Raw genomic sequence first — 24,946 nt, forward strand, 5'->3', positions numbered from 1 at the left:
CTACATCCTCCAACCTGCATATGTATGACCTCGGGGCTGAATACCTCTCAATCTACCTCACTTCCCTCATGGTTTCATGCAGTCTTTTGACTTTAAATGTCATCACTTGGCTTTCAACACCCTAAAGTGTGAATCAAACTTGAATATAAGACTCATGTAAACAACCTCCCTATTTGAAATGCATACTGACACATTTAATCAGCATCTGAAACAACACAAACTATCCTGCATTCCTGCCTCACCCACCAACCTCCCCTTAGCAAGTCTCCTCCTATCTCATTGGGTCCCTCCATCCTCCCACTTGCTCAGGCCAGAAACCTGGAATTTGATTCTTGTTTCTCTCACACCCAGTATCTGATTTCTTACGCAAATTGCCTGGCTCCACCTGAAAATATATCCAGAAGCTGATCACCATTTAACAACAACATTGCATCCTCCCTGGAAAAAAAAAATGTTCCAACTCCTCTCAGCTGGATTGTTCAATAGTCTCCTTGCAGCCCCTCCACATCCATCTGCCCTTCTTCAGTAAATACGCAGTAAAGCAGCTGGAATGAAACTTTTAGAACAGAGCATGCCATTCCTCTGCTTAAAGCCCACTGCAACACCCAGCTTACACAAGGACTATAAATGTACTGTGAAATCTTCCTGATAAGTAAATAAAACAATGTGGCCAAACAATCAGCTTCTTCATATGTCACAAATCCACTGTTCTGCTAATTCATTGTTTTTATTTTAGTTCTCTATTTTTGCTATGTTCTGTTTTCTCCTCTTGTACTTGGGTAAAATCACTGGGAATCTTTTTTTTTTTTTTTTTTTTTTATTTTTATTTTTATTTATTTTTGGCTGCGTTGGGTCTTTGTTGCTGTGAGCAGGTTTTTCTCTAGTTGCGGCGAGCAGGGGCCACTCTTCATTGCGGTGTGCGGGCCTCTCATTGCGGTGGCCTCTCTTGTTGCGGAGCACGGGCTCTAGGCACGCGGGCTCAGTAGTTGTGGCTCGCGGGCTTAGCCGCTCCGCTGCATGTGGGATCTTCCCGGACCAGGGCCCGAACCCATGTCCCCTGCACTGGCAGGCGGATTCCCAACCACTGCGCCACCAGGGAAGCCCCATCACTGGGAATCTTATCTTCATTTGACAATGAAAAATTCAGAGAGAGTAAAAATGGTATTTTAACAAAATCTATGCATTTGTCACCATATACTGAACTGTATGGTATGAAATTTCTTAAAGCTTTAGAAAGGGAAATATTGCCAAAGCCTTCACAGTTTACCAGGCCCTACTTATTCTCTCTATGCACTGCCTCCCCAATCTCTTTCTCTATGTTCCTCCTTGCTCATTCTGCTCCAGACACTGTCTTCCTTAGTATTGTTCAAACTGCACAGGTCTTGCCTCCTTTTCTATTCAACACATCCTAGTTTCCTGGGATATTGTCACTGCACATTTCTAAATGGTTCATATATCATGTTCTTCCATTCTGCTCAGATACCACCTTCTCCATGATGCCTTCCCTGACTACTCTACCATCATTCTGGGAGCCTATGACATCAATTCAAGATAAATGTGTTGTGTGTATCTTGGTTCAAAGACAGAATATTCCAACAGTTCTGACTTGAAGCCATTGAATGAACAACTAAAGGATACTAGAATATTATTATTTAATAATAAAGATTGATTGATCCTTTAAGCTCAAAGTAATTAAGGTAATTCTAGCATTTGGAAATAATCAGTATTTAATTATTTCAATAGGTGGTGAGTTCATCATTACAGAAAGTATTTAAGAAAATTTGTTTCCTTGCACACTTGAATTGCATTGTGGGAGGGATTCTGATTGATTGTTTGTTGATTGATTGATTTGTTCAGAAAGAGAGATATGATGGAAGATTTCCTGAGACACAGCAATGCTCACAAATTCTCTTAGTAAAGTTACAAAGCCATTTTGGAAAATGATCCTTTTTTGCCTGCCTTTCTCTCACTTTTTGGTATGTATATTACCATGGGACTCAATCTAAAATAAACAATGAATAGATTAAAAAAAATTAAACATGGAGACCAATAAGGACCTAGTTTGGGAGCCCACAGGGAAAGCAAAACAGCATTGTATCATGAGACTAAGTTTATAAGGCATTTGGCCCAGTTTCCTAGTCATCTAAAATCTCTCCTATAATGCACATTCAAGTGCACAAGGAAACCAAACTCTACTAATCACCATTCTTTGCTTAAATACTTTCAGAAATAAGAAACTCACCTAATGAAATACTGATTATTTACTAATTATTTCCAAATGGTAGAATTACCTTAAGTATATTGAGCTAAAAAAGAATTCTGATTCCTAAAATGCTGTGCTGAGTTTACTTCAGTACTAGAAAAACCAGTGTAACCTCAGATCTAATGCTGTAGCTTTATTATGCAAATTATATACATATGAAATTATGTGAAAATAAATATAATCTAGAATGTTATTGTCCTTATATGCAGTCTTTCCTGGAGTCAACTAAATGGCCTTTGGCATCTCAAGATTTCTTTTTTGGTTACTTTTTAGCTATTACAGTTGTATATGCTAAACAATTTAGGCAAGATAATTTAATTTGTTTCCAAGTAGATAGAGCATCAGCAAAGGCTAAAATTGCCTTGCCACAACAACCAAAATAACAAAATTTGTGTCATCAACACTAAAACACACGCCATTTGGATTTCCTTCTGAAAAATTTCGAGCCTCTCCACATGAACCTCCCCTACCTGTCAGTCTCCCCAGCATAAAGAGCCCTAAATCATGGATCCAGGATCTGTCTTGCTCTCTTGTAACCGAAATGCGGACTGTCCTTTTTTCTTGAGAGCAGGAATTTGCCATATTTTGCTGGCGTTGGATGCTGCGTAAAGCAGACTTCTCCTTTCAATAACTCTGTGTTCTTGAGGACTTGGCTCTTCCGAGAATCCTGTCCCCCAGACATTCTTCTGTAATTTGCCAATCAAATTAGTAAACAATGGAACCAACCTTCTGAGATTCAACTCTTCCCACTGAGGCTTAGGTGTCGGTAACACTCGGGATAGATGCAATTCTTACATTCTTTTGGAAGTATAATTTTAAAATTTAGCTTAAGGTCACTCCCAATGATATTTAACTAAAAATTAAATCAAATTAAAAAGTATCTTTTTAAAATCTAGCAAGCATGTAATTAGTGTGAGTGGCTACCCTGAGGACTGAATGTATGACAGCTGTTTTTTGTTGAATGGTATTTCTCCAGCAAGCTTTAATTACAGGTGAGACTAAATTTTAAAAAATCATGACTGCAAATTCATTCATTCGTTCAATTAAAGCAATCTGTACCCAAGCTCATTCTGAGTGTTAATATGTCGATCTAACACAAAAATGCAATTTGAGAATTAGGAGATGAATCGGAAAAGAAAAAGTTCTTAACCCATCCATAATATAGCAGGATTAAAAAAAAAATTCAAGTGTATGGAAGTCTGTCTAATTAAGAAGACCAAATTTATTAATATTTCTAGTTAAATGAAATTTGTCTTTTAATTTAAAATAAAATATTAAATGATTGAGCAAATTAAACAAATTAAAATTGCATTTATTTTGGATAGTTTTTGATGATCCATTTAGTCAGCAAATATGCATTTAGCACCTACTATGTGCTTGGGGGATCATCCATGCATTGGGATTCACCAGTGAATCACACAAACACTATAGCCTGATGAGGTAGGCTGGCATAATTCCTTATTTACTGATGTTTGATTTAATTAATATAATTAAAAATATATTCAAAATAATATGATTTCAAAATAATATGATTCATATATATATATTTTAGAAAACTTGGAGAAGAAAATACAGACAAAAATATATCTTTTTAAATGTCTATTGTACTGTCTCCCAGAATTAAACGTCTCATATCTTACCTTCCAAACTTTTTTGTGTGTGTCCCACATGTGGGGTAATATAACTGCATTACTACTTATAGCCTATATCTTGGCATATGTGCAGGTAATTTTTTTAGCCTGTATCTTGCCCTTTTTTTTCAGATAATTTTACAGCTAATTTGCATCATAGGTCTTTTCTTGTGCTGTTGAATTTTGGAAAAATAATTAAATACCATTTATGGACTGCATGATAGTCCACTCTTTGGGGTAGGGTTTTTATATCTGATCCTAAATCCAGATCTTCTAATTCCTACATGTTTGCAGAAAGAATATGAGAGTTCTGATAGGGGCTGCAGAGCACACCAGAAGCATCATCGAACACAAGACCTAGAACTAGAGGTAAGACAGGGCCCATTTCTACAAACCTGCATTTGCTCACATCTCGAATTTCTCACATTTAATATATGGATGTGGTTTACAACACCTCCTTCAGAGAGTGTTACAAATCTCACACAGGACCTTGCATGTATTAATTTATTCCAGAAGCTATAGTGGCCCCTTACTCTATGCAGGCCCAGAGTGAAGGTACTTTGGAGTAAAATTTGAATAAGATAACATTCTTGTCCTTGAACCCATCAAATCACTTAAAAAATTCTTAACATAAATTAATTTTGAATATAACATTACTGAATAAATCTACTTTTATTAACATGTACATGTGCTGATTGGAGCTCATATGCATGGGAAACAGGCCAAGGGCCAGCATTTTTCCCACTGCACTGATCAGTGTCTTAGAGACTTTCAGTTATCACTCACAGTCACAAGGAGCCTTCTCTGCCCCAAACTTTCTCTGAATCCCCTCCATAGAAGCACCCCTTACATAGCCAGTGAAAGCTGAAGCTGTGTCTACAGAGGACAACTTTAAGCTCAGTGAATTATCAATATAGACTCAGGGGAACAGGAACAATAAAAATGCAGGATACAACTGCTGAAATGGAAACCAACAGATAATGGAATACTACTCAGCCATAAAAAAGAATGAAATAATGCCATTTACAGCAACATGTATGGACCTGGAAATTATCAGGCTAAGTAAGTCAGACAGAGAAAAACAAATACCATATGATATCACTTATACATAGAATCTAAAGTATATACAAATGAACTTATTTACAAAACATAGATAGACTCACAGACATAGATAAACTTATGGTTATCCAAGGGGTAAGATGGAAAAAATTAGGAGTTTGAGGTTGGCAGATACAAACTACTATATATAAAATAGATAAACAATGTCTTACTGTACAGCACAGGGAACTATATTCAATATCCTGTAATAAACCATAATGGAAAATAATATAAAAAAGAATACATATGTATATACATATACATATATAGACACACATATGTATGTATAACTGAATCACTTTGCTGTACACCAGAAACTAACACAGCACTGTAAATCAACCATACTTCAATTAAAAACAATAAAAAAGAGGAAAAACTGAGAAAAAAACCCAACAACCAATAGAGATCTTTTTAAAAACCACAAGCAGGAAGGAAAGTGCTGTGTCAGTTGCTTTTGAGGTTTGTGCTGGCTGTTTTTTTGTTGTTTTCATTACAGAGTGGGCTGAGCTTGGGGCTAGGAGATTATATATTCCCGAAGCTGAAGCAAAGGTGTGGTCAAGAGATCTGAGAACCTTGTTGAAAAAGATTCAGGCTAGGAAAGAAAATAAGGATGTCCTGGAGAGATGGTTCAGGAGCCCAAAGCCAAGAAGTCAAAGTAGTTAGGAAAGGTGAGCAGGGAGGAATGGTCAGAGGAGGAGAATCCTGTAGTGTCAGAGAAGGCAGAACACACGTGAAGTGGAGTACGAGAAGGATGATGGCAAGGGCTGAGGATATTAACTAAAAGATTTAGAACTATGCGATCTGCAAATGAATCAGAGAAAGGAGTCAGGGTAAGGATCCAGGAGTGGGTGCACCAAAGTGTGGTTAAGATGTGTTTTATTCACCCCAGAAGAATGATCATGAGAAAACACAAATTTAATTTAGACAAATCCTATAAAATAAGAAAGTGTTCAGGAAGGCCTTTCACATAGCATTTGTAAATACAGTGACATCTACTTATAATCCAGTCCACCACTTACCTGCACAAATGCACTGTAAGGAAAATTTGTTTTTTTAAGAACAATGGTACAGAGGTCATTCCTAGCCCCCCAGTGCTAGAGACAAAGCCGAGCTTAAATTCAGTGACCCTAGAACCAGTCAGGGAAGAAGTGCCATCTGATGTCAGCTCACCCACTCCATCTCACCCTCCTGAAAACCACTTTGACCCCCACATCCAAGGTCAGTGACCTTCCCTTAGCCTTTTAGGCACTAGGAAATCTGCATTCAAGTGAGCTGAGCTATTAATTCCTCCATACATTTGAGCAATAGGATGCTTTATTATGTCTCCAAATAACATAGAAATGTGTTCTAGCATCTTCGAGAGTCACAGCAATATAAGTCAAAGTCATATATGTAAAATGTAGAAAAATATGGATCTCACATTTGACATAATATAGTCACTGAAATGTTATCCCCCATTAGCCTCTAGGATAAACTGTACTGATTCTGTTCATTCATTCCCACACTCACTTATTCAACAAATATTCATTGGGTGTCTTTTGTGTCAGTTACTCTTCAAGTTACTAGGGATATAATATTGAAGAAAATAGAAAAAAAAATGTCTCCTGCTTACATTCTAATTATCCATTTATTTTGCTATTTCTTCTCTTTTTCTTTAATCATATATAAATACTACATGCCAGAACCTGTATCAAATGTGTGACATCTATTAGCTTATTCAATCCTCTGAACAGCCCTGTAGGAGTGGCACTAACAATGTCCTCATATTTTAAAGGAAGTTTGGTACAGAAACTTGTCTAAAGCCCCTTATCTAGCAAATGGCACAGTCTTCAGCCTGGGACCAGGGTCTGCTTTTCTATTGTTGAGACTTTTGCCCTTTTCCTTTCTTTTCTAAATTCACATCTTTGATGTTCTGCTCATAACTGTCTCTTCTTGTTCTCAAAGAATCTCTCTGTTTTAATTATCCACCTAACCTTTAGGTAGACAACTTCAAAACCCTTTAGACCCTGCCCTCCACCAAAGCTCCAGGCCAAGCCCTGGGCCTTAGAATAAGGACCCACAAACCACACAGGAGCTGCAAGGACCTGAGTCATCTCTCCCTGCCTACCACTGGGACCTTATCTTCTGCTGCTCATCCTCACCTCGCACACATACCAGCCTGCTTGGCTGCCTCATGTCCTGGGGCAAACCTGCTCCCTCCAGCAGCAGTTCATCTTGTGTACCCTGTGCCCTCTGACTGTTCTGCTTCATAGAGCCCCCTTCCTATGCTCAGCCTGTAGTCACCCTTCAGTTTTTAACTCAGAGACTCCCAAGGGCCCAACTCCAACCCCACAGGCTAGTTCAAAGCCCTGTTATATTCTTGCAGCACTGTTGAGTGTCCTTTCTCCCAGGTATTAGTTTATACTTGTATGAGTTCTCCTGATGCATCTTAAGGTTCCCTTGAGAGCTGGGTCATTTGTCTCTTTCTTACCCTTGTGTCCGAGACTTGCAGTTTGTGCTGAGGAACATATATTGAAGGATTGAAGGATTTGCTACAGGCATGCCATGCCCATCATTGCTTCAAACTCAACAAAATGAAAATTACATTTTGTGCAGATGACAGACACTTTCCACATTTGTCTACTTTCTGGCTGACATAATGATCTCACCATATTCATCCCAAGTAGGGATCACATCCTTTCTGTCAAATTATCCCTCTTCTTCTATATCTTTCTCAGCCTTCACCACCTCACAGGTGCCACATATGCTTGAATTATTTCTTATAACCAATGCCTTAACCTACAGCTTTGCCACCTCCAAGATATGCTTTGCAACAATCATAACATGTGTGCAGTCATTATAGGACTCACTGAACTGGGCCAGGTATTTATTTAAATGCTTTGCATTGTTGTTGGGCTATAGACCCATTATTATTATACACACATTTTTTTTGGATCTCCCTATCAACCCATCTACCCAAATTTTTTATCATGGGCTAATTAACAGGCGGTAGAAAAAATAAAGTTTGGAAAAAAAAACTTTAAGAAATCATTATGCCGTATAAGGATAAGAAGGTCATGGGGTAGTTTAGAAAATAATGGAAGGAAGGAGCTAAGCAATTCTCCAAATTTACTGACAGTGAAAACATGAGAATTCGGGTTCCAGTAAGGTATACTATGAGGGATTCCGTTAGAAATGATCAGTTTCCTAGGAGGCTAGGGTAACTAGAATGTTAATTGTATCCTTGTGGTTGAGGGTGCCTGAGTTACAACTTTTCCCTGGGAGTAGCTCATCTGGACTCTGGCCAGCGGATAAAACCCATCTTGGGTCTGTTTCTCATGAGGCTGTGGGGTTCCTCCCTTCTGTGCCAGACCACCAGGGGAGATAGCGTAGGCAGCTGGGGAAGGCAGCTCTGCTATCATCAGGGCCAGGCGAGGCCCAGCCGGCCATGGCCTCGGGGGGGCCCGGGGAGCGGCTGTGCGAGGAAGCCAGGTGCCCAGTGTGCCTGGATTTCCTGCAGAAACCGGTCAGTGTGGACTGCGGCCACAGCTTCTGCCTCAGATGCATCTCCGAGTTCTGCGAGAAGTCCGACAGTGCACAGAGCGGCCTCTATGCCTGTCCACAGTGCCGGGGTCCCTTCAGGCTGGAGAGCTTCCGCCCCAACAGGCAGCTGGCCAGCCTGGTGGACAGCGTGCGGCAGCTGGGGCTCGGCACAGGGCCCTCGGGGGCACGCCTGTGTGTGAGGCACGGCGAGGAGCTGAGCCGCTTCTGTGAGGAGGACCAGGAGGTTCTGTGCTGGGTCTGTGACACCACCCCAGAGCACAGGAGCCACCGCACAACACCGCTGCTGGAGGCCGCCAGGTGCTACCAGGTGAGAGGTGTTACCACGGCACGTGGAGGGCCACGCTTCCTGGGTCTGGAAATGCTGATGTGTAACAGAGGAGCCGACTGAGTCAGAGGTGTGAAGAGTGCCTTGCTAGGGACAGAGGCAAATGCTACCACCTGATCTGAATGACCTGTGCCCTCCTCACCAACCACCCTCCTAGCTCACATTCACCTTGGGGTCTCCATGCCTTTGCTCTGTGCACACCCCGCCTTTTGGGACCCCTGTTCAGGAGCTCAGACATACCATTATTTTAGGTTGCCCTCCTCTCCCATGAAATTCTCCCTGGACATTTAATTTCATGCTCGTCTTAATTTTCCTGATGTTGATAATCTGGGTTCCACAGCTAAAGCTCTGGTGTAGAGGGCTGTGTTGTCCAATGGGCTCTTAGTTACAGGTGCATGTAGTTATTGGAAACACTTCTGAATAACTATCATTTGTATAATGTCTTGCTTTTGCATAGTGTTTATCTCTATGTTAATTAATATTGTCACCAAAACAACCTTCGTTTAAAAAAATTTTTATTTGTTATTGGAGTATGGTTGATTTACAACGTTGTGTTAGTTTCAGGTGTACAGCAAAGTGATTCAGTTATATATATATACATATATCCATTCTTTTTCAGATTCTTTTCCTATGTAGGTTATTACAGAATATTGAGTAGAGTTCCCTGTGCTATACAGTAGGTCCTTGTTGATTATCTATTTTATATGTAGCAGTGTGTATATGTTAATCCCAGACTCCTAATTTATCCCTCCCCCCCCACTTTTCCACTTTGGTAACCATAAATTTGTTTTTGAAGTCTGTGAGCCTATTTCTGTTTTGTAAATACGTTCATTTGTATCATTTTTTTAGATTCCACATATAAGTGATATCATATGATATTTGTCTTTCTCTGTCTGACTTACTTCACTTAGTATGATAATTTCTAGGTCCATCCACGTTGCTGTAAATGGCATTGTTTCATTCTTTTATATGGCTGAGTAATATCCCATTGTATATATGTACGACATCTTCTTTATCCATTCATCTGTCAATGGACATTTAGGTTGTTTCCATGTCTTGGCTATTGTAAAAGTGCTGCAGTGAACATTGGGGTGCATAAAGCAACCTTCATGTTTGAACATTTGCTAAGAATAGTGTCTGGATGGGCACAGGGCTCTGATCACCTTTAAAGCCTGCCAATGCATGTTACTCTGAAGTAGAAATCCAGTAGCTAAGCACACAGGCCCTTATGTAGTCAACACATATTTGTGGACTTATGATGTGAGCATCCTCAATGAAAAGGTGACTCATATTGGACTACCTGGCCCACAAAAGTGGCATCTGTGAAACCCTATGAATAAGATTCTCCCTGCTGGTGCTCATCAAAAGTTTTTAGACATATTCTGAACACATTTAAATTCTCAATATCTGAAACGGCTGCTAGCACAAAGGGGGTTAAAAGTCATCTTTAATCTACCGACCTTTACCTGAAGTACTATCACAATGAAATAAAGTGCAAATATCAACTTTCTAAAATAATAATAATTCATTTAATTAACAAATTATTATTAATGATATATAATTTATAATATTTTGTATATTTATATTATGTATTATAATTTATAATAATAAAATAATTAGGGCCTCCCTGGTGGCGCAGTGGTTAAGAGTCCGCCTGCCGATGCAGGGGATACGGGTTCGTGCCCCGGTCTGGGAGGATCCCATATGCCGCGGAGCGGCTGGGCCCGTGAGCCATGGCCTCTGGGCCTGCGCATCTGGAGCCTGTGCTCCGCAACGGGAGAGGCCACAACAGTGAGAGGCCCGCATACCGCAAAAAGAAAAATAAATAAATAAATAAATAAATAAAATAAAATAATTAGTAATAATAATTATTATTATTATTTTAACTTTGATTGCTCTAAATCAAGGTTTATGATTTTTTTCCCTCAACTTCCCTCTGGACCTACCAAGAAATATCTTTCTTAGTGTTTCTTCTTGATTTTGGTTGTCTTCTGCAAAATTCAGTTGCTAGCTACTTTCTAGCTAGACTTTTGAAATATATTCCTGCCTTTTTTTCCTTTAATCCATAAGGTACTATATATTGCATGGATAATGTCATATTTCTAAGGAAGTTTTCTCTATTTCAGTAGCTCTTCAACTAAATACCAAATAAATATCTTCTAAACTCCTTAGCCTATCAATCAAGACATTCTAAGGCCCTAAGTTTTCTTACTATAGCTCTTGTCTAAACCAATCATTCGATCCAGCAAAACTAGCCAATCACTCTTGTCCCCAAACATGCCCTGGTAAGCTGTGACAAAGCGAAAGAGAGGCATGGACATATATACGGTACCAAACGTAAGGTAGATAGATAGTGGGAAGCAGCCGCATAGCACAGGGAGATCAGCTCGGTGCTTTGTGACCGTCTGGAGGGGTGGGATAGGGAGGGTGGGAGGGAGGGAGACTCAAGAGGGAAGGGATGTGGGAACAGATGTATATGTATGACTGATTCACTTTGTTATAAAGCAGAAACTAAAAAACAAAAAACAAAAAAAATACATGTGTTTACCTCTAGCAGGGTCCTAGGGTTGAAAGAGATTTACTTTTCATTAAATTATTTTTCTACCCCTTGTAAGATTTATGACATTCTGTATTTCTTTTTCATTTAGTAAATATTAACTTACAAGTTTTCTTCTGCCAAATATAATAAATACACTTCTGATTATAAAGTAATAAATAACTTTAAGCTGTTGAAATAAATAGATATAAGGAATAGCATCACTTTTCAACCAAGAATTAGTACATGAGATTTTATTGAATATATTTTCATTGGTCTCCGCCTAGTTTTTATATATTCATCATAAGCATTTTTATTTTTCAAACTTGGTGCAAAGTTGCATGAAGTATACTTATTTTAATTTTCTTTATACTTGTATTTGTTGTCATTAAATATTCTGCAACGCCGTATTTTAATTCCATCCTGTGAAAAAAAAATTTTCTCACTCCCGTATTTTTAACACTTTGGTTAATTACAGTTTTACTATCTAAAATACAATGAACACACTTTTAGATACATCTTTGATTCCATCTGGCATCAACATTTAAAAACATATTTATGTTTAACAGTTATTAATGAGGTCGAACATTTTTATATGTTTTCTAGGGCCTGTTTTAGCTGATCTTTGTATTTCCCCCCATACCCAGTCAATATTAAGAACTGAATGAGGGTATCTGTAATGGCTGCAGCATATCTTCCCAAACAGGTAAAGCTTCAGATGGCCCAGGAACATGTGAGGAAAGAGATGGAGGAAGCCTTGACTCAGGAGGCCAGTGTGGGAAAGAAAACTGTCATTTGGAAGGTGAGAGAATATTGGGGTTCAGGAGGCTAGCCTATTTGAAGGATCCAAATTTGGGTCACTAAATCATTCTTCCACCAGCACTCGAGCACTTTTGTTCCATCTACATAGGTACTCAAGAAAAAAATCTCAGTTTCACCCTGGATCACCTCATCCCCTCAAATTATATTGTACAGTTGTGTTCTTTTTATCTCTGTTAATATTACCCCAATCCAAATTGTAAATAAATTTTACTGATCTTGATCTTACTCACTCAGTTGATTTTACTCATCTTAACTCACTGCATCACCTAGAACAGAGTTTTGTACTGTCAGTGCTAGTTTAAAAAATATATATTTGTTAGATGAATGAAATAGTAAATATTTCACATCACTTATACATATGAAATACAGGTTAATAGTCATCATCTTACATATAGAAAGACAGTCTGAATTTTCAGTCTTTTTCAGTCATCCATAAATATTTTTTCTCTTTATCATACCTCATCAGCTCTCTTTTTAATTAATTAATTAATTTATTTATTTATGGCTGTGTTGGGTCTTCGTTGCTGTGCACGGGCTTTCTCTAGTTGTGGCGAGTGGGGGCTACTCTTTGTTGTGGTGTGCAGGCTTCTCATTGTGGTGGCTTCTCTTGTTGTGGAGCATGGGCTCTAGGCATGCAGGCCTCAGTAGTTGTGGCACACGGGCTCAGTAGTTGTGGCTCGCGGGCTCTAGAGCACAGGCTCAGTAGTTGAGGCGCATGGGCTTAGTTGCTCCACGGCATGTGAGATCTTCCCGGACCAGGGCTCAAACCCATGTCTCCTGCATTGGCAGGTGGATTCTTAACCACTGCATCACCAGGGAAGCCTCTCATGAGCTCTTTTTTTCTCTTACCTATTTATACATACACACACACAAACATACACAGAGTGATTCTGAACCTGGTGCAGTGTTGCCATCCAAGAGATATTTTGTAATATCTGTAGATGTTTTTGGTTGTCACAACTGGGAGAGGGTGGATGCTCATCTGTAGAGGCCAGAAATGCTGCTAGACACCCTATAATGCACAAGACAGTCACCTTTCCCCCAAAAAAATCACAGCAAAGAATCACCTGGTCTAATGTCAATAGGGTCAATATTGAGAAGCTGTATATAGAAATTACATAGGTGTTTTTATTTATATAATATGTTTTATAATATATATAGAACCTATTTTATAAAATATTTCTCTTCTCTGTCCTTCTCCAAGGAACCCTTTTATTTTTATAATTCTTTCTTCTTTTCTCAAAAATTGTCTTGTGCTCTGTTTTCTGACAATATTTTCATAAGGATTATTTTTGCTATATTTTTGTTCTGTGATAAGTCTTATCTTTTCCCATAGTTATGTATATTATATGTAAAGTTCATTGATAGTGATGTTTATTGATAATTTTTATTCTTTTCATGCTAACAATCCAAGTCAATTGTTTGTGTGTGTGTGTGTGGTACGCGGCCTCTCACTGTTGTGCCCTCTCCCTTGCGGAGCACAGGCTCTGGACACGCAGGCTCAGCGACCATGGCTCACGGGCCCAGCCGCTCCGTGGCACGTGGGATCTTCCCAGACTGGGGCACGAACCCGCGTCCCCTGCATCGGCAGGCAGACTCTCAACCACTGCACCACCAGGGGAGCCCAAGTCAATTGTTTTTAATCCTGACCTAACCACAAATTTACAAAATCAGAAATTCCATATCTGAGATATGGGTTCCTTCATTTTTTGAACCCTCCGCTGATTATTCTAAAGTAGAGATGATTCTAAGATCCCTGTCCTAGGCCAAATAAACTAGCATGATTTTTACCTTTGAGAATGTATCTATGTGAGCCAAAAGCAACTAGTATGGGCTTAATAAAATAAATTCTAAATTCTGTGAAAACCCTTAGCCTTTCTGTATCTATAGATATAATTGTAGTACTCAGAAGGATGATATGAGAGAACAGTGAATTGCAACTAAAACCCTTCAGGACCATGTTATCTCTCATGACCCAAATATAATTCCACTTTTTTTCAATGACTGAGTTATTAGCACCACTCCTCAATAGCACAGCCTCCAACATGGAGAATGGGGGAGAAATTCAATGAGTTGTACCTTTCAGATCAGAATATGGAATTCACAGTTGGTTGACTTTAAAGAGGTCAGAATTATATGAATCTCGTTGTTTAGAAAGTGGCAGAAGGAGGTAGAAATGGGAAATTGGAGGAAAGAGTTGTGTCTTATGAAATTTGAGGAAAATCATTATTAGAATTCTTTTAAAGGCACTAGCTTGTGTTCTTAAATTGAACCAAAATGGTATAATGTTTAATAATGGACCAGAGGATTCAACATGTGGAGAGACTATGGGAGGGCAATTTGCCTCTTATTCTTAGTTTAAAGCTACATTTCCACACACCATTCTCCAGAGAATAACATTTAGATATATTAATGCTGTATCAAAATGTGTTCCGTAGGTCTATTAAAAAATTATAGAGGTGAGATTTGGGTAGAAATCAAGATGAATTCCCTGAACCTTTGCAATAAGTGACCTGAGAATAACTTATTTCTTTCTTGGCTCTGCAGAGAATGTTAGCCTTATAGTTTCATGGTTACCACATTATTGAGGAATATTTTCTAATCTCTATAAACATTTTCTTATTCACATTTACAAATCCAGGTCTCTCTAATCTCTCTTCATAATTCAGTTATTTCCACTCATTCCAGTGACTAATAGTAAATTTTAACTTCTATTGAGCAACTACTCTGTGTTAGTCACTGTGCTCAACAGTTTGATATTTAATTCTAATTCCCAGGCCCTTCTTCCCCCCACCCCCCCCCCCTTTTTTTTTTTTTTTTTTTTTTGCGGTACGCGGGCCTCTCACTGTTGTGGCCTCTCCCATTGCGGAGCACAGGCTCCGGACGCGCAGGCTCAGCGGCCATGGCTCACGGGCCCAGCCGCTCCACGGCATGTGGGATCTTCCCGGACCGGGGCACGAACCCATGTCTGCTGCATCGGCAGACAGACTCTCAACCACTGCACCACCAGGGAAGCCCTCCCCCATTTTATATATGGTACTGAAACGTGAATATGAAAGTGCCTTGTCCTCAAGTCCATGGAAATGGGATCCCAAATCCAACAGTATTTCTCAAACTCTAAGTTTGAAAACTCTAGCAGGCCACTTCTCATGAGTAGTCTGTGGCTTCTGCATGTTGTTAAAATGCAGTGGGTCCGTTCATAGAGTTATGAAGATGAGATCACTCCAGACATTGCCTTCTCCAGCTTCGTCATCCCATCCGTGAAGGTGGAAGCCAAATGCTCTGCCCCTACTGCTGATCATTTGATGCACTGTGTCACTCCAGGAGAAAGTGGCAACGCAGAGGCAACGCTTCAGGTTGGAGTTTGAAAAGTATCGTGGCTTACTAGCCCTGGAGGAGCAACTGCAGCTTAGAAGACTGGAGGAGGAGGAGCGAGCCACCCTGCAGAGACTGCGGGAGACCAAGAACCGGCTGGTTCAGCAGAGCAGGGCCTTGAAGGATCTGGCAGAGGAGCTGGAGGAGAGGTGCCAGCGCCCAGCCCTGGGTCTGCTGGAGGTGGGGCTGGGTGCCTGGGAGGGGAGGGATGGGCAGACCTGAGAACAAGGCGACAAATAGCAGCTTTCAGAGACAAACAGCTTAAGCATTTATGATCTTTAGGAAAAGGGCACCCTAGAATTTACTTGGAAAGCATCTTAATTCTTAATCCTAGCATCAGAATCTGAAGGGATCCTAGAGAATCATATAAAATAGTTCATACTTAAGACAAAACTTAAATATTTTTAAAACTAAAATCAATTTAATGATTTACATATGACTAAACAGAAAAAGGCCAATCTATAACCTCAAAATCGGTCAATGATGATATTGCTGTATTTCAGGCCAATCCAAAAAGTCTTGTTAACCCATTTAAATGTCAATAGCCAAAAGTATGAGTAATATTTTTAATTGTCCACCTTGAAATTTGCATGTTAATGTTTAAGACAAATGCTAATTTTCTAGCCCGTATTGCATGACTATTCCAGGTGGAGTAGGGAGAGATTACCTGGACTCCATGCCGCTTGCCCACGCTATATTTGAGATTATAGAGCAAAGAGACAAAGAGACAGGGAAAAGGAAATATTTCCTTTTAATCCTCCTTGAAGGCATTAAGTCCCAAGTGAATTGAGAAAGTCATCGTTGTTGCTGGATGCATGCTATCATGATAGAACTCATTGCAATAGAAATGTTCCGGGCACGCTTCATTGTACCTCATCCCCAGTGCCTCATTTAGGGATTTCTGAACTAAGTAATTCCTATCCTCATACAAGTACTGTGATAAATCGCACTGGTTACAGAGTGGGGGGCCATTAAATGAATGCATTTACAAAACATTTTTATTTAATTTGTCCCATTTTGTCTTCAATATATCTATATATCAGTAAAACTTGTGTTGTTGTTATTAATACCGTTATTATTTTTATTAGTATTGCTATGCCCACTTCCTAGTGAGCAAACTGTCAGAAAGGAATAAATTTTCTAAATTTCAGATAGTAAATAAACACAAGAACTCTGGCATTTTCAATAATATTCATTGTCTCATCTTACCATATCTCAAAACACAATGTATATAAAGTTATCATTTATTAGCACTGAAGAAATGTTAAAATGTCTTATAATATAAATCTTAGGGAGAATATATTCTCAAATAATTTAGTTTCATTTTTATACCCTCTTTTCCCTTTCTTTCTCAGTACCAGTAAGCTATATTTCACCTGCAATGGCCAAAAACAAGGCCTGTCATTCCGATGAAAAGTAAAGCTAATCATTTCCCTGTTTTTATGCCCTGTCAAAATTAATCAGACAGGTGGCTATTTTTTAGAGGGAGAGGGGAAATGCAATGTAGGTGACTTATTTAATAATCTACTTTGAGATAAAATGTTGCTAGATATTAATGACTTCTATTTTTATCCACTTAGGTAATTTAGACATGGTATGTTGGTTCAAAGAATGAGGAATTTAGGGTTTTCTTAAAAGGACATTGAGAGCAACATTTTATGTCTAACCTTTCACTGTTACTCAAATAAATTCTGCAGATACTTAGAATCTGTTTTTACCCTAATTGCATTCACAGAATGTAACTCTTTACTAAAATATCCAAATGTCAGAATTATCAATTCAGAAAGTAGTTAAACCAATAGATATTATAGGCATAACCTAAACTTTGTATGGTCTGATTTTATTTTAATAGAGGCAAACTGATTATATTGTTTTAAATTCATGAGAAAACTCAACAACAGCCTGTTTTTATCTTTTATTAAGAGAGAGTCATGTTTCTTTTTAGTTTTACCTTAATAGTTAATGATTTTCAATAATTCCTAAAGAGATGTTCATGGTGTGTCCCCAGTCTGTCAAAAGCAGTTCAGAGGTCTAACTCACACTTACTTGCGTTTCTCTTTCACTTTCAGGGTGCGGGAGGAGCCTTGAGCCGGTATGTTTACTTTCTGAATCAAAGAATGGGTTGGGAGAGGCTGGGGAGGTTGGTGGATAACCCTACTGAGAACTGTGGGTTCTGTGCTCTTCTCAGAAGTAAGAGTGTCACACGGCTGGATCCGGAGACCATCCCCATGGAGCTGAAGACAATGTGTCGCATCCCTGGGATGAGGGAAATGTTGAGAAAGTTCCAAGGTAGGCTGCATTTTAGAGCTCGAGGAACTATGACACCTGGAATTTGGCTCTTATTGCAATTTGTTACTGTACCAGTCAGGCTATAGTAACAAACAGAACCCAAAGTTTAGTGGCTAAAATCAGAAAGGTTTTATTTCAAGATCATGTTTTAGGTTGATTACTAGATTGTGGAGGCTTTAATTTCACATAGTCTCACCCTGGGAACCCGTGCAGACAGAGCCCCACCTCCTTCCTGTTGCTGGTAGCCATGGAAAAGGGCAAGATTATGATGAATCATGCACTACTCCGAAGTGGCACACATGGCTTTCCTGAAGATCTTATTGATAGAAGTGAGTCACACGTTTATGCCAAACTATAAGGGAGGAAGGGAGAGAACACCGTGCTCCAAAAAAAAAAAAAAAAAAAGAATGTTGGGATACTTCTGAATAGTCTGAAAGAATATCAGAGTCACTGATACCCATATAAGCTACATTTGGTTAGAATGGTGGGCTTGAAAGTGATATTAGCTGTGATATAAGTAACATTAGTTGTAATCGATCTCCATTTCCTTGTTTCTAAAATGCTAAAAAATTGTATTCTTTGGAGGACAAAATGAAACATATCTGAAAACAAAAAATCATCAATATATGAAAGCATTGCAGTGTATCAAATAATATAAGGTTTGGATTATTTTATTATCTGGCAATTTGATGAATTTCTTAAATTAGATAGTTAATAAAGCCAAAAATATTCAGTCAGTTATATTTAAGTACTCTCTGTAGGCTCTGTGGTGTTACAATTAGTTTGTTTGGTCCTATTATGTTGTTTTTAAAAACAGTAACGGTTCAATACTTTTAATTTCTTTTTTATATTCAATTTATACCAAGTAATGAAAACAGACAGTGGCTAAATAGTGGCTTTATTACTTACAGGGAAACCACTTTGTCCCATGATGAGAAAGCCCATCTTATCAGTCCCGTTCAATGATTTAATCAATGTTCTGATGGGCAGAGTAATATGTACTAACTGCATGAAATGTTGCAAGTTACTACTCTCATAATCAGTGTCTCCATATTCCCACTTATTTTTACTGAATTAACTAATCAATTCCACAAATACTGTATATTTTATGACAGCTACTCTTCTAAACATTAGAATATAAAATTGAACAATAACATCAACTTACAAATCTACAGCTTCATGTTGCATATATTTGCTTAAATTATGCAAAATACACAGAATGTTAGGAGATGATACAGAATATTGAAAAAAAGAATAAATTAAGGGTGGCCAGAAGTTCTGGGGTTAGGGCATCTAATTTGGAATTTGATCATCAAGGAAGACGTCACTCAGTAGGGGATAACTCAGCAAATATCTGATCTGGAGGAAAGCATTCCAGGCATCAGAAATGAGTGCCAAGGCCTGAGATGGAAATATGGAAGATGCATTCCAGGAGCTATGAGGAGTTCTGTGCGGCTGTGGTGGTGTGAGTGAGGGGAGAGCTGGGGAGGCCAAGAAAAGTCCAAGGAGCACAGGACCCAACAGGCAGGCCACTGTGAGCAATGCTTTACCTCCAAGTGAAATAGAACATCAGTTAAAAGCTGTAAATGGAGGAATAGGATGATTGGATTAATGTTTTGTGGCGATCACTCTGTGTGCTTTATTGAGAATAAATTACAGAGGGGAAAGTCTTGATGTGGGAAAGCCAGTTAGGATCCTTTGTAATAATTCAATCAGAGACGATTGTCCATTGGACAAGGGTAGTAGTACTGGAGGTGCAGAGAAATGGACAGAATCTTGGTATTTTGAAGGCAAAGCTGGCAAGATCTGCTGTTGGACTAGATATGAGGTGTCAGAGAAGGAGAAAAGTCGTGAATGATTCCAAGGTTTAAGTCTCCAGAATTGGGTAATGAAATTGCTGTTTACATTGACAGGTAAACTGCAGGAGAGGCAGAAAAATGGAAATGGGTTTTAGACACATCAATGCTGTGATGAATGTTAAATATCCAAAAGTTGATGTCAGGTACACAGATGAATTTACAAATATGGAGTTCCAGGAGAAAAGTCTAGGCTAGATATATATATTTAGAATTAGTAAGCATGTGAATGGAATTTAATTAATGCAATGTGTCTGCCAGCCCCAGAACACGTCAGGAGTGCTCTGAGAAAGAGGCAAGAGGTCCCAATCCTGAGACCATTGGCTTCTCAAGTAGCAGTGATGGAGGAGAAGAGGAGAAAACAGCAAAGGAGACCAAGAAGGGGAGGCCAGTGGAGAGGGAGGGAAAGCATGATGACTGGTGTCTTTGGGAAAGAGAAGTGAAGTTTCCCAGGACAAAAGGATTCTCAACAGTGTTGAGTGCTACAGAAAAGTCATTTAAGGTGAACTTTAAGGACTGATCATTTATCAGTGCCTGGGGCACTGGGAAGAAGGAGTCGTTTGCTTAAGATATTATTCTGTCTTGGTGAGCAACTGAGTTGAAGAAAGAAGAGGTAGGGAGAGGAACTGGAGATAGTTGTATTAACAACTATTTCACAGATTTATTTTCTTATAAATGGAGCAAATAAGCGTGCTGGAGTGGGAATGATGCATGATGACATGACATCTGTTAAATAGGCCTAACACAATTCCACGGAGACCCACTTTTCAATTCCCATTATTTATGACAGGAAAATCATATAATTTGGGAAAATCACATAATCTCCTGGACTCTGAGTCTCCTCCTCTACAATATGAGGATGATAGTGGCACCCTTTTGTTATCTCCAGGAGTTATTAGTGGTTCCATGGGATAGTATAGATGATGTACTACTTATGTGACCCATTCAGGTTTGAGTATCGATAAAAGATAGCTAGAAGTGGTTTAGAGGCAAATAAGAAAAACAGTCAGCATATTAGTATTTGTTATTCGTATATAAAAAATTAAAATATGATTAATGAAATTTACTATTTTTTAATGTTTACCAAAAAAAAGACACTGAATATTTTACATCCTCCCCTCTTCACTGAGGTCATTTCATTTGTAGATGTATTTATTAATTATACCTACAAATAAAATTTCATGTCAATCTCACTGGGACTTCACAGTATTAGTAGTAGTTTTCTATTGCTGCATAGCAAATTACCACAAACTTAACTACCCGAAACCACATCCATTTATTGGCTCACAGTTCTTCAGGTCAGATAACCACATGGGATCAGCTGGCATCTCTGCTTAAGATTTCATAAGATCAAAAATCAAGGTGTTGACCAGGCTGGGCTTCTCTAAAGGGTCCAGGGAAGAGTCCACTTGGAAGCTTATTCAGTTTGTTGACGTAAAGCAGTTCCTTGCAGTTGTGGGACTGAGATTTCTATCTCCTTGCAGGTTATCAGTTGGAGATCACTCACCCTTCTCCTCAGGTGGCCCACTCCATCTTCAAAGGCAGCAATGAAACATCAAATCCAATCTCTCTGATTTTCACTTCTGGTGGCAGCCTGATAGCCAAAGAAACCTCTCTGATTTTAAAAGCTGATTTTATTAGACCCATTCAGATAATCTCCCTCTTGTTACATAATATAACAGAATCATGAAAGTACCACCAGGGTCTGAAGGTCATCTTAGAATTCTTCCTACCATAGTAACATAGCTTTGAAAGTGGTGGATTTTATACCAATGAATTTTTCCTATAGGCTTTGAGGAGAAAAGTAATCCCAAGGGAGCTGTAAATTTTATTTTAAATGCAGATCTTCCAATCTTCCAAAGTGCTCTAGATAGAGATAAAAGGAATCTAAATGGTTATGCACATGGTTTGTCTTATCATCAATGGTTATGTTTGAATTGGGGCAGCAATGAGTCCTGGATTATGCAGACATAGCAGTGGAATACACTCAAAAGCAATAAAGCATACACTCATCGACCTGCAAGGTGAAATACATATTTTGTTATCTCCAGGAGTTATTAGAGGGAGAATGAGGAATGGCGTGACAGTTCTCAATATCATGGCTTCCTAAATTTTCACCAGTCTTTTCTGTTCTTTTACATGTTCCACAAAATTCCTTCTGCAGTTGACATAAAACTGGATCCCGCCACAGCACATCCTAGCCTCCTCTTGACTGCTGACCTGCGCAGTGTGCAGGATGGAGAACTATGGAGGGATGTCCCCAACAACCCTGAGCGATTTGACACATGGCCTTGTATCCTGGGTTTGCAGAACTTCTCATCAGGGAGGCATTACTGGGAAGTCATGGTGGGAGAAAGAGCAGAATGGGGGTTAGGTGTCTGTCAAGACACAGTGTCAAGAAAGGGGGAGACCACACCATCTCCTGAGAACGGGGTCTGGGCCGTGTGGCTACTGAAAGGGAGTGAGTACATGGTCCTTGCCTCTCCATCAGTTCCTCTCCTCCACCTGGAATGGCCTCGCTGCATTGGGATTTTCTTGGACTATGAAGCAGGTGAAATCTCCTTTTACAACATCACAAATGGGTCTTATATTTACACGTTCAATCACCTTTTCTCTGGTTTTCTTCGACCTTATTTTTTCATTTGTGACACGACTCCTCTTATCTTACCGCCTATGACAGAAGTGGAGTTAGAAAATTGGGCATCCAGGGGTCATTTTCACCCTGCTTCTAACATTAGAGACGATCCTTCCTAAAATTCTGTTGCTAAGATACACCCCAAACCTAGCAAAGTTTCCTGGAGTAGAATGGAGTGTATACATATGTGAAGGCTCAACAGATGTCCCCATTTAGGTCAGCACTTCATTCCTTGTCACTATGGACATTTTCCCATAGGGGCAAAAGAGAAAATATAAAATATTTGTGTTTGGACAAGGATTGTATAGAATAGTAATTTTAGAAATGGAGCAGTCTTACCACTCTTTTCCCAAATGGCTCCACATACTTTCTTTCTTTTTTTTTTTTTTTTTGTGGTACGCGGACCTCTCACTGCTGTGGCCTCTCCCGCTGCGGAGCACAGGCTCCGGAGGCGCAGGCCCAGCGGCCATAGCTCACGGGCCCAGCAGCTCCACGGCATGTGGGATCCTCCTGGCCCGGGGCACAAACCCGTGTCCCCTGCATCGGCGGAGGACTCTCAACAACTGCGCCACCAGGGAAGCCCCTCCACATACTTTCTTGCTGTGTTTTGGACCTCATATTAAACAAAGCTATCTATACATTTATTTTTTTATTTTTTATTTTTTTTTGCTGTACGCGGGCCTCTCACTGCTGTGGCCTCTCCCGTTGTGGAGCACAGGCTCCGGACACACAGGCTCCGCGGCCATGGCTCGCGGGCCCAGCCGCTCCGCGGCATGTGGGATCTTCCGGGATCGGGGCACGAACCCGTGTCCCCTGCATCGGCAGGCGGACTCTCAACCACTGCGCCACCAGGGAAGCCCTATACATTTATTTTAATGTCTCATTCCTTTTAATATCTCTTCATTCCAATCTTCCGTATACTAAGAATTAGAAATGGCAATTCTTAAATTGGTTCAGAACAGTCCAATATTGTTCTAGCATCAGCTCCGTAATTCTTTTTCCTCCTCCTTATTTTCCTTCTCTTATTCTCTCCTCTTTCTCTGTCTCTCTGCCTCTGCATCTTTCTGTCTCTGTCTCTCTCACTTTTGCTCTTTTTTTTTTTTTTTTCTTTTTGCGGTATGCAGGCCTCTCACTGTTGTGGCCTCTCCCGTTGCGGAGCACAGGGTCCGGACGCGCAGGCCCAGTGGCCATGGCTCATGGGCCCAGCCGCTCCGCGGCATATGGGATCCTCCCAGACCGGGGCACGAACCCGTATCCCCTGCATCGGCAGGCGGACTCTTAACCACTGCGCCACCAGGGAGGCCCTCATTTTTGCTCTTTATAGCTTCTTTCTTCTTTTCTTGCTTTATACCTCTTATTGTTTTAACCTTCCTTTTCCTTCTAGATTAATATATTCAGAACCATCCCTTTATATATTCATGATTCCTAATTGAATAGTCATTCAATTACTCTTTAAATCCTCTTCACTCAGGGGTCAATTTTTGAGAATGATGAAATTCATTCCTCTGATTCTAATATTACTGAGCCCCATGCCTTATCCCTTACAACTTTTTCCTTTATCTTTGGATAATTTTTTTTAAATTGAAGCATAGTTGATTTAAAATACTGTGTTAGTTTCAGGTGTACAGCATCGATACATTTTTTAGAGTAGAAATTTCTCAGAATGCTGATTCAACTAGTTCTTTGACCTAGTTATTTACTAGTTGTAAGACTTCAAACAAGCAACATCTCTCTCTCAGTCTCAGCTACTTAGTATGATTCCCGTACATGGAACAATGATATTGACCTCCCAATGTTTTGGGAAATAAGTAAGGTTGTGATTTACATGACTGGTTTAAATTCAACTTTATTACTTAAGTACAATGTAAAAATGACCAGAATGATGAAATGATAATAATATTTGACTTATTTTAAAAATATATTCTGTACATTTCCAACAAAATTCTTAAAAATTATTGAAAGCTAACTCTGCTACCATCTTTCTCTATATCTATGTCTAATAAATAATTGCTAACCAAATGCTAAAATGCTAAATAATTATTAATTAATAGAAAATTAGGTAAGTTTATCCTGATAATAATCCACCAAGACTTTAGGTCTCTACTTTAACTCTACCTTGACTTTTAAGGAGCTTTTCTCATCTAGAGAGATTTCTTTGACTAAAATCTTTCACATACTTTGCAATAACATTACTAATATAGTTTTCTTTCTATATTTTTTGATATATTTCTTTTCAGACTTTTTACATTTGGAGGAACATTATGGAGTATAATAATTTTAGAAATAGCAAAATTTTATCAAACTGTATTTCCAGATGGCTCTACATATTTTATTGAAGGGACCTTGTATTAAACAAAGATTTCTGTATATTCATATTTGATACATGTATGTTTGATCATGAACAAACAATTCCCCTCTTTGTCTCTTTTGGAAAAAGAGGTAATAATGATGTACCCTTACACCCCTCTTGTTGATATTTTGTATACCATGAATTCTCTAGGCCTTTTCTATTCATGAACTAAGTAGAAACTGGCTCATGCAGTGGGTCTCAGTTCATGCTTCCCCATCATCAG

The 24,946-nt window shown here is 39.2% G+C and overlaps 1 protein-coding gene across 1 annotated transcript; it reads left to right on the plus strand.

Annotated features, from left to right (window-relative positions):
• Positions 1-8,419: 8,419 nt before the first annotated feature.
• On the plus strand, positions 8,420-22,492 carry TRIM58 (tripartite motif containing 58). Its single transcript, XM_060092624.1, has 6 exons — positions 8,420-8,842; positions 12,103-12,198; positions 15,543-15,773; positions 17,663-17,685; positions 17,782-17,882; positions 21,903-22,492. The coding sequence occupies exons 1-6, from the start codon at positions 8,420-8,422 to the stop codon at positions 22,490-22,492; spliced, it is 1,464 nt and encodes a 487-aa protein (XP_059948607.1).
• The last annotated feature ends 2,454 nt before the right edge of the window (positions 22,493-24,946 follow it).

The sequence above is a fragment of the Mesoplodon densirostris genome, chromosome 3, assembly GCF_025265405.1.
Source record: "Mesoplodon densirostris isolate mMesDen1 chromosome 3, mMesDen1 primary haplotype, whole genome shotgun sequence".
NCBI lineage: Eukaryota > Metazoa > Chordata > Mammalia > Artiodactyla > Ziphiidae > Mesoplodon > Mesoplodon densirostris.

Excerpts from the sequence above, each read along its gene's own strand:
- TRIM58 (XM_060092624.1), top strand. The coding sequence starts at position 8,420 with ATGGCCTCGGGGGGGCCCGGGGAGCGGCTGTGCGAGGAAGCCAGGTGC. Across the intron at positions 12,199-15,542 it reads AGAAAACTGTCATTTGGAAG|GAGAAAGTGGCAACGCAGAG; the intron begins GTGAGAGAATAT and ends GTGTCACTCCAG. Across the intron at positions 15,774-17,662 it reads CAGCCCTGGGTCTGCTGGAG|GGTGCGGGAGGAGCCTTGAG; the intron begins GTGGGGCTGGGT and ends TTTCACTTTCAG.